The 10,213-nt window shown below is 48.7% G+C and overlaps 1 protein-coding gene across 1 annotated transcript in view; it reads right to left on the bottom strand.

The window, feature by feature from the left end:
- Window positions 1–1,400: 1,400 nt before the first annotated feature.
- The window catches only part of pld1b (phospholipase D1b), a 28,398-nt gene continuing 19,585 nt past the window's right edge, over window positions 1,401–10,213 (bottom strand). The window contains 12 exon segments of the mRNA XM_080489263.1: window positions 1,401–1,717; window positions 2,185–2,302; window positions 2,420–2,573; window positions 3,473–3,607; window positions 3,701–3,750; window positions 3,893–4,006; window positions 4,228–4,316; window positions 4,505–4,615; window positions 4,691–4,804; window positions 4,975–5,093; window positions 5,213–5,225; window positions 5,227–5,342. Coding sequence (XP_080345389.1) covers window positions 1,493–1,717; window positions 2,185–2,302; window positions 2,420–2,573; window positions 3,473–3,607; window positions 3,701–3,750; window positions 3,893–4,006; window positions 4,228–4,316; window positions 4,505–4,615; window positions 4,691–4,804; window positions 4,975–5,093; window positions 5,213–5,225; window positions 5,227–5,342 — 1,358 coding nt within the window. The 3' untranslated portion in view covers window positions 1,401–1,492.

The following is a 10,213-nucleotide window of genomic DNA, read 5'->3' as shown; positions in this document are numbered from 1 at the left end:
CAACACTCCGGACACCGCACAGACTTTAATAACGAAAAAAACTGACAACAGATTCAGAAACGACAACTTTATAAAGTGACACCATTCGTAGAGTTTGTTTTTAATCTGCTGCCCCCTGGTGGTGAACCTACCCGACTGCAGCTTCTCAAGCACGACAATGGAAAGTTAGGTTTTTGTCGTGACGCAGTGAAATCGTAAAGTGATCGTGCATCGGTCTGAAGCACAAAAAGCTTTCCTTCCTGCGGTTTTTCTCACGCCATGTGTGAAGAATTAATATTTAGTGTAAACGAACTCTCAGCATCACGAAGAAACGAGGGAATGAATCAGACCCGAGTATCAAACGGGTCACTTAAGGCTGAACGCAGCACGAGAGGAAACGTTCTGTCGTCTTTGGCACTTTACTTCACTAGAATGACATAAATAATAAAAACCAACAAAAGAACATAAAAGAAGTGAAGAGAGGAGCGGAGCATCCAGCTCCTCCTCCACTTTAGTGTCTGTCAGGCAGGACTCTCTTGCATAGTGTTGTCATGGTAACGGCTTGACGGGACAGGAAGAGTGTCCTCCGGTGGAACGCAGCGGTCGGGCTCAGACGCTTCCAGAAAGGCAGAGTCGGCACGTTGTGACCGTTCGTACCAGCAGGACGGGGCTTCTGGGTTCTGACCCGGGACAATCTTTCATTCACAGCCTCAAAAGTCTTTAAAGTTTCTGTCGAAGTCTCAAAATCTGCAGAGAAATGAGACTTTATTCTTCATTATTCTTCTTTAAACTGAAACTTCATCCAGTAGGAATTCATTGTGGGTTTTATAGCCCCGAGATCAGACTTACAGGAGGACATGGCTAAATGTCTGCAGGTCACACACACACACACACACACACACACACACACACACACACACACACACACACACACACACACACACACACACACACACACACACACACACACACACACACACACACACACACACACACACACACACACACTGTCTTGAATTGAGTGATTAGATTTGTAATGGAGGTGTGTGTTGATTTTGTGAGCGCAACAAGATTTGTGTGTCCGCAATGAGATTGTTACATACACAGATTTCTGTCTGTGACGTGTGTGAAGGTGAGACTCCTCCACACACACAACTCTCATCATAGACACATAAAACTCATGAACACACAGATCAGTACACACAAACACACACACACATTTTACTATAGACACACAAACACAAAGTCATGCAGACACTGATATTGTTACAAACATGCAAATCTGTGTGTGTGTGTGTGTGTGTGTGTGTGTGTGTGTGTTCCCTGGAAGTCGAAATCTGGGGTGAAAAAACCCTGGTACCCGTCACTGCGAGGATGGGCCGCTGACAGATACCAGTGTGGTTTGGTTTGATAGTTCAGGGCCTCAGGTCCAGACCTCCAGGGACCCCAGGCCTCAGGTCCAGACCTCCAGGGACCCCAGGCCTCAGGTCCAGACCTCCAGGGACCCCAGGCCTCAGGTCCAGACCTCCATGGGCACCATGGCCTCCTTGGAGCCGATGGGGGGCAGTAGGTTCTGTTCAGACAGGAACTGAAGAGGGAACTGGACCAGGAAGCCACGGATCTTCTTCAGCTCCTCATGAGCCCGGGCCGGGTCCTCCCGGTCCAGGCCCGCTTTGGCCAGGAAGCCCTCCAGCTCCTGGATGCTCCGCACGTCGCTGGACGGGAGGCACCGGAACACCTGCAGGAGCAGAACCACGTTACAAGAACCAACGTAACAACAGTTTACAGTGGAAACTTTTCCAAACAACATAACTGTGGCAAATTTGACCACATCAAGATTGGAAATAAAAGAGGACCGAGAGTCGAGTCCTGAGGAACTCCTGCATTGTTCATAGTGAAGAAAACAGGTCAGACTTTACACCCAGACTTTGTGTTGGGCTGGAGTTGTTGAGTTGGAGGGGTGGAGGTGTTGGTGGGGTGGGAGGGTGGGAGGGTGGAGGTGTAGGGGGGTTGGAGGTGTAGAGGTGTGGGGGGTTGGAGGTGTAGAGGTGTGGGGGGGTTGGAGGTGTAGAGGTGTTGCATGGTGGACTGATCAGCTGGACTATGCCCGGCGGTCCGGTCTGGATTGAATCAGCAGGCCAACTAGTCCAGAACCAAAACCCAGGAAGAGAGAAGAATGAAATGTTGCAGCTCGTCGGCACCGACCTTCTGGTAGATGGAGGCGTTGCGGGCGCAGGTCGCCATCCACACCTCTTTGTAGAACTGGTCGCTGACCGGATCGGACACGTTGATGGACGTGTCGCCGAACGCTCCGAGGATCATCCTGCGGAGCAGACGAGGAGAACGTCAGAACCCACAGACTGAGGAACGTCTTCAGGTGGAGAGGACGCTCGCCCTCCCCGTCAGTCCGCGCCGTGGGTGAATTAACACGCGGTCATACTTGAAGCAGTGCAGGCGGAGCTGGAGGGCGTATTTCCCCGCCTGGTACGGCTGCCCGTCCATCACTGCCGGTACCGTCTCAGAGTCCTCCACGATCACCGCCACCTCGCTGTCGCGCTTCCCCAGCATGCTGCGATCGTTGATGTTGGCAGAGCCTGGAACAGCCGGGGGGGATGGGGGGGGGGGGGGGGGGGGGGGGGGGGGGGGTTAGGGTTAATTACACAAGTTCTGCTCCTCTACTTCTTTATCTGACTTCCTCTTGTTGGTCTTCACAGATCGAACTAGAGCTACACTCGGTAGAGCGCAGACCTTCGCCAACACCACATCTGTCACCATGGAAACCAAAGGATTACCAGGTTATTTGATCCACCAGTCCTTCCATCATCTGTCATGGTCGTTTGAATTACTTCATGTTGTCACTGATGTACAAACATTTTACAATTTCCATGTGACCCCCCCCCCCCCCCCCCCTGACCTTTGACCCCCAGCCACTAACCAGGGTGATGATGTCACTGCATCATATCAGAGGATCGGGAAATAAAACAGAACATTTTGGCATCAGTCGGATTAAAGTTGGCCGTGTTGTGAGGAAAATATCTTTTTGTGACCGAGAGCTTGACCTTTGACCCTAATTTTGAAAATGAATGTCTTCACACTGTTCATTCATGTGTTCACAACACAAGAATTCACGTGAGATTCTCATTAAAACACGAGAAGATAAACGTCTGTAAACAGAAAAATTTAAAAATATGACGGTCACTATCTCCATGGCTCGATTTTAAAACTAGTTTGATAATCTGTGTGAACTGAGGACTCGTTTCCACGGCAACGGGGCTCGTAGTCACTGAAAACACAGCTTTTTGGAAACGGCCGGAGTCCAGACAGCGGAAGCGCTGGTCCTGGTCATGTGACCGTGGTCGTCTGTGTACTCCCATTGGTAAAGTTCTGTACTGTTCTGTAGCGAAGACTCAAAAACAATGCATGTCACTGACACCGTCACGGAGGCCGCAGCCGGGCGATGCCTCATCGGCGACTGGGTGTGAGTGGCGTTTACCGATGATGACGGTGTTGTCGTCGGCGATCAGCATCTTGCTGTGGACGTAGATGAGCTCGGTGACGAGTTTCCCCTCCAGCTCGGCGTGAGTCCGCAGGCCGGCGATGGAGATGAAGTTCATCCACTGATCCCCCACTGAAACACACCAGAGCGTTCAGCTGAACACCTGTTTTCTTCAAACCATCGACTCACCGAGCAGGAAGCTGCAGCGCCCCCCGGTGGACTCACTCTCTTTCTTCAGCCGAGAGATGATGGAGTGATCCCCTCGGTTCATCGTCCTGCAAAGGGACAGGAAGAGGATGAGCAACACACACACACACACACACACACACACACACACACACACACACACACACACACACACACACACACACACACACACACACACACACACACACACACACACACACACACACACACCTGTAGTTAAAGTGCATGATGGCCTGGATGGCGCTGCCTCCCCCCGTGTTGATGTCTCCTTCGAAGCCCGGCAGGAGGGGCGTCACCACGTACACTCTGTACCGTTTCCCCTCCCTGAACACACACACACACACACACACACACACACACACACACACACACACACACACACACACACACAATAACAAAATAAACGAATAAATAAAATGACTTTACAATGAGAACAGTAAACTGAGCGTTGATTGAGGCTAAAGTCAAGAATAAAAAGCAAGCTGTGTGTGTGTGTGTGTGTGTGTGTGTGTGTGTGTGTGTGTGTGTGTGTGTGTGTGTGTTACCTGTATGCCTTGATGATGCGCTCAGTGATCGTGTCTCCAATTCTGTTGAAAACGTGTCTGTTGTCTGCACAGCTGATGAAGAACTGATTCTGAACACACACACACACACACACACACACACACACACACACACACACACACACACACACTAGAGTTCAGCTTCACACTGAAGGTGTGTGTGTGTGTGTGTGTGTGTGTGTGTGTGTGTGTGTGTGTGTGTGTGTGTGTGTGTGTGTGTGTGTGTGTGTGTGTGTGTGTGTGTGTGTGTCTCCAGTACCTCGATGTAGATGAAGTGCTGACTGTTCTGGATGGCGTGGACGTAGGCGTTGTGGATCGACTCCTCATGGTATTTGATGCCGGCTGACCAGTCGCAGGCAGAGCGCAGGATCTGAGAGAGGACGAAATGAAGGACAACGTGAAGACAGGGACAGACAGAAACAGGCAGAAACAGGCAGAACCAGACCTGGACTTTGGCCGTCACACTGCCGGGGACCAGGTAGCGCTGCTCTCCAGCTGTGGTGTGAGACTTGGGCAGCAGGTAGGGGTAGGACAGAGCGCGGTACTTTGGTTTCACCAGCTGGGGGAGACAAACATCAGGGAGAAACTCAGAACCAGGAGGACAGGAGACCAGCGACATGGTCGTCTGTGTGTCGAGTCCTCAAGTCAAAACGTCGAGATTGTGAACTGGTGTGTGTCGCTCTGAGTCATTGTTGTGGTGTTTCCATGTGGGGCGGCGTGACCTCTGACCTTTGTGAAGTTCCACCTCTGGATGAAGTGTCGAGCAACGTCTCGCGCCGCCTTCCCATGAACCACCGAGGCGATGTCGTGCCAAGGCATTCTGGGAGTTGTATGTCTGTCTATGAAATCTGGAGGGGGGGGGGGTAAGGAAGGTGAGGCAGAGTGAGGCGGGGGGGGGGAGGGGGGGGGTGAGGAGGGTGAGGTAGAGTGAGGAGGATGAGGGGGTGAAAAGTGAGCAGGTGATTACCATCGAAGGGTTTTTTCCAGCTGGATCCAGTCTTTGTGGACGAAGTTGCAGTAATCCTTCCCGTGCCAGAAGCGAGCGTTTCCAAACAGCTCCCCTACTCCAGTACGCAGACTGCGGACCGACTGGTTCCCTGCGCACACACACACACACACAGAGTGATGTGACCCTTCAGTCTGAGAGGTCAGAGTGTGAAGACCGGTCAGATGAAAAAAAAAAAAAGATGACACCCAGGTGAAGAGTTCAAACATGCAACAACAAACAGGAGTTCAGAGAAATTGTGTTTTCAAATTCTTCTATTCAGGCGAGTCGGTTTTGACAAACAACCTTTGTCGTGTTCCAACTGTGTTCTGTCTTTGGAAGACGGAAGAACAACAGTCGGAACACAGTCGGCATACAGTCAGAACACCATCGGAACAGTCGCAACACATCAACGGCTTGAAGAACTGAGAAGCCGTTAAAAACCATCACCTTGTGGTTTTTAAGAAGCACAAACACTTGTCAGCCAGACCTTTGCTCCCGCAGGGTCAAAGGTCAGAGAGTCCACCGCTGAGCATGCTGGGAAACGGAAGGCTCGCGCCGACTCACCGGCCGGGCACAGAGCGGCCGCCGTCAGCTCTGCCGGCGTGCCGGGGATCAGCGCTCGCTGGCTGCTGACACTGTTCGACCAACCTGAGCACACGCCCACAGAACGCCTGTCAAAAGGGGGCGGGGCCACGAGCCGACGGCACCTATCAGGCGAGAGCCGCCGGCTTTCATCCTGCAACTCTGATGCTATAGATCGATATATATATATATATTTATATATTTATATATTTTGGGATCTTTTTTATTAGAAATCTACAAAACAGGTCAAATACAACAAAAAAGAAAAATCCAGTAGTATCTATCAGATAGAACATAGGTACGTTGTACATTACTTCTTGTATCCATAAAATAGAAAGCCAGCATTACAATGTCAAGACATAAGGATGTAGTTTCCTGTTTTTTTGTGTCAGAATACTGTGATCCACAGTGTCAGAATACTGTGATCCACAGTGTCAGAATACTGTGATCCAGTGTCAGAATACTGTGATCCACGGTGTCGAAATACTGTGATCCACAGTGTCAGAGTACTGTGATCCAGTGTCAGAATACTGTGATCCACGGTGTCAGAGTACTGTGATCCACGGTGTCGAAATACTGTGATCCACGGTGTCAGAGTATTGTGATCCAGTGTCAGAATACTGTGATCCACGGTGTCAGAATACTGTGATCCACGGTGTCGAAATACTGTGATCCACAGTGTCAGAGTACTGTGATCCAGTGTCAGAATACTGTGATTCACGGTGTCAGAATACTGTGATCCACGGTGTCGAAATACTGTGATCCACAGTGTCAGAATACTGTGATCCACGGTGTCAGAATACTGTGATCCACAGTGTCAGAGTACTGTGATCCACGGTGTCAGAATACTGTGATCCACAGTGTCAGAGTACTGTGATCCACAGTGTCAGAGTACTGTGATCCACAGTGTCAGAATACTGTGATCCACAGTGTCAGAGTACTGTGATCCACAGTGTCAAGGTGCAGAGGTACTAGTACAGAGTATTTCCCATCATCTTCAGAAGGTCCTCGGTGACTTTAGTCAGAACAGATTCTGAGGAGTTTACAGAAGCCAGATTGGAACGGGTCAAACATACCATGTACCTGAAGAGCAGATGGAAGCTGCGTGGCTACTACCTTTTCTAGTATTTTAGAGACTAACTGCAGTTTGAGATTTGGCCTATCGTTCATATGAAGGGTCCAGATTGGGGTTTCTTCCAGAAGAGGCTGGATTATAGCTGCTTAACAAGTGTAGGAACAGAGGCGGTAGAGAGGGAGAGATTTATTACATGAACAATGGAGGGACCAGTTGATTTAAAAACATTACAGAACACGGATGGAGGGAGAAAACCAAAGGGGCCATAGCAATACTTCATTTTGGTCATCAGGCCTGTAACTTCCTCCTCGGAGACGGAAAAAGAGTTTAAAACTGAGACGCTGGCGCGGCTGCAGGGAGAGGAGAGATGACGGGGGATCTCGGTTCCACTGACTTTATGGACAGAATATTTTAATAAATGATTGCACTCAGTGTGAGAGGAAACGGGCACTTGTGGAGTGGAAGGACAGACTATCACATTCATGGTGTTAAAGAACCTCTGAATTTCTTCTGTTCACAGAAGTTCGGCTGGTGAAATATGCTGTTCCTCAACTCTCGTCATTTCATTGAGTTCCAGTAATACTTCCTTAAGATGCAGCCGGTGGACTTTAGTTTGATCTAATCCTTTTAGTTTTATTCGATCCCAAATGTTTATGTTCAATTTCTAATAACTTTGTTTACTTTTCACGATTGGCGAAGCGTTGTTCCTTTAATCTCGAGGATATTTGAATCATTTCCTCTCACAGCTTCAGCTGCACTAAACAAGAGGGGTGGATCCACGTCTCCATTTATCTCCAGGCGTTCTACCAACATTTGTACTACAACCACTGCAGTATTGGTGAACGACGAAACATCCGCCCTCCAATATCTAAAGACGTCCTCCTTGTTCAGGTCAAGGTGCAAAACCACAGGTGCATGGTCACTTAGTGTTTCTAGTTTGTCACTTACTTTGTACAAATGTTGCTGAGAGACGCTAAAAAAAAAAAGTAAAACTCTCCTTGTATAGTTTTTATGGACGTTAGAGAAAAAGGTGAAATCTTTCTAACTTGGATTCTTACCTCCCCATGGACCCCCAGTCCCAGTTCTGTGTTTTTCTATTTTGCGGGTCCACTGTCGATGGGGTTCGGTCTAATATCTTGTACAGTATTAAAATCTCCCCCAAATATAATTATTCCGTTGGCATTCTCTTTAAAACGTTTTCATCATATTCGTTTGGAGCGTACAGGTTTACAATAAGACACTTCCTCGCCTCCTGATCGGCCAAGTACCTTTACAAACCCCCCAAATGTATCCCTGATTACCTTTTCTGTTGAAGATTTACTGGTTAAAATAGCCGCCCCTCTTTTTTCCTCCCAAATGAAGCACAAGAAGTTTGGTTTTCTCATTCTCGTCTATGTTGTTTGTGTTCAAGCTCACTTCAGTGAGTTTCTTGAAGTAATGCAATGGAGCTTTGTAATTTCTTTAACTGGCCGAGTTTTATTTTTTCCCTTTTTGTCGGCTGATTTAAGCCATGGACATTATACGTAGCAACAGTCAACGTTCCCATTAAGATTTAACAGTGATAAAGCAGCACCTCATCGCTTTCTCATACACACACATCAAACGGAATGTACCTACAAGTACAAACAGTTGTTTTTTCTATGGATCTTTCAAAACAGCGTTGACATGGACTCCCAGATTTTGGAGGAACAAACCAGTCCACCTTAAGGGCCGTTACTATGGAGACGGAGGGGCGTGACGTTCAACACAGTGTAGTAGCAACTGTCCTGCAGCAGGGGGCAGCATTCATGGTGGCTCTCACAAACCCTGATAAAACAAAATAAAACAAATACAAAAAGTCGTCTCTCCTCCCCTTTGGCGGGGGAAAGTCCCACGGCGTCGTGGTAAAGTATATGTTGAGGATAACTCGCCCTATCGGTAAACTTCAGCAGCGTAATTAAACTTTGTGCACATTTCTGCTGCAGCGGTCCACTTCTCAGTCTTTTATTTTTCGTCATCTCGCACAAAACGTTTGCAGATCGGTGATGTCCAGCGCTGCGTCGCCGGTGGCGCCTCTGGATGCAGTGGCGCATGCGTTGTTCTCCCGTTCATCCACCTTAACGTGGTCGTAGTAGAGCTTCAGTTGGGCCGGGAGTGGTGACACCGCCGTGATCGTCTTCTCTTCGACTTGTTCGATAGCCTCCCGCACTTGTTTACGTTTCTTCTGCACCTCTGCGGCGTCGTCCTGGTCCAGGAATGTTCTCTGGCCCTGGTGCATGACCCCGGGACTGTCCCACGCCGTTCGAAGCGTCTGTTCCTTCACTCGTGGTCCAGAAACGTAATCGATCTGGGGGGGGTGCAGACTCTTTTGGTTTTGTGGTCAGGGATCGGTGCGCCCTCTCAATACCCAGCTCCACGTCCGCTGGCAGCTTCAGTGAAGTACGGCGCATTCCGGTTATCAAGGGAATCATGTCGGGGGTTTTTCTTCGCCCTCTTTTATTCCATATATGTGCAGATTGTTTCGTCTTGCCCTCGACTCAAGCGCCTCACACCGAGCAGATAGTTTGACATCACGATACAGCAAACGGTGGATAGCTCTCTCATGGCGTTGGAGCCTCTCCTCGTTGTCGCTCACCCTCTGCTGCACGTCGGTCATTTGCTTTTCAAGCTGATCCGTACGGTCAATCACATCCTTCTGGTCAAAGCAGCCTTGGTATCTTTAGAAGCAGCCATGTGTTCTTTTCTGAATCGGCGCCATGTTGTCTTCAGGCTCGCTCATGTCCAAGGCGTCCTCGTCAGCGGGGTCGTCTTTGCGGTCTTTTTTAGCGCTCTTATTTTTGTTTCAGTTTGTCTTCAAGTTGTAGACATCTTTAGTAACGGCTCACGTCTATTTAGAGCGAGAAATGTGGGCTCTGATGGACAGTTTTTGAGTCTTTCCAAGGATTCCGGCTGTTTCTTCGGTCATGACGTCACCGGAAGTCCAGATCTCGATTTCTAACGTCGAACATCAAACCAGGTTTACCTCAACGTACCAGAAACACTTTGAAATACTGTGAAACAAACTCTGGAGAAATCAAACATGAATAATAATGAAAACATTCCTCCGTGAATCAGATTTCAAGTTTCATTCTGGAGTTTAGACTGTTTAACTGGTTTCTTACTGGTTTGGACCTGGTTTGAGATTGGTTTGGACCAGGTTTCTAATTGGTTTGGACCAGGTTTCTAATTGGTTTGGACCAGGTTTCTAACTGGTTTGGACCAGGTTTCTAATTGGTTTGGACCAGGTTTCTAACTGGTTTGGACCAGGTTTCTAATTGGTTTTGACCTGGTTTCTAACTGGTTTG

Source organism: Lipophrys pholis (genome assembly GCF_963383615.2).
Source record: "Lipophrys pholis genome assembly, chromosome: 20".
Classification (NCBI taxonomy): domain Eukaryota; kingdom Metazoa; phylum Chordata; class Actinopteri; order Blenniiformes; family Blenniidae; genus Lipophrys; species Lipophrys pholis.
The sequence above is the reverse complement of the archived record's forward strand: the minus strand, read 5'-3'. Positions and strand labels throughout refer to the sequence as shown.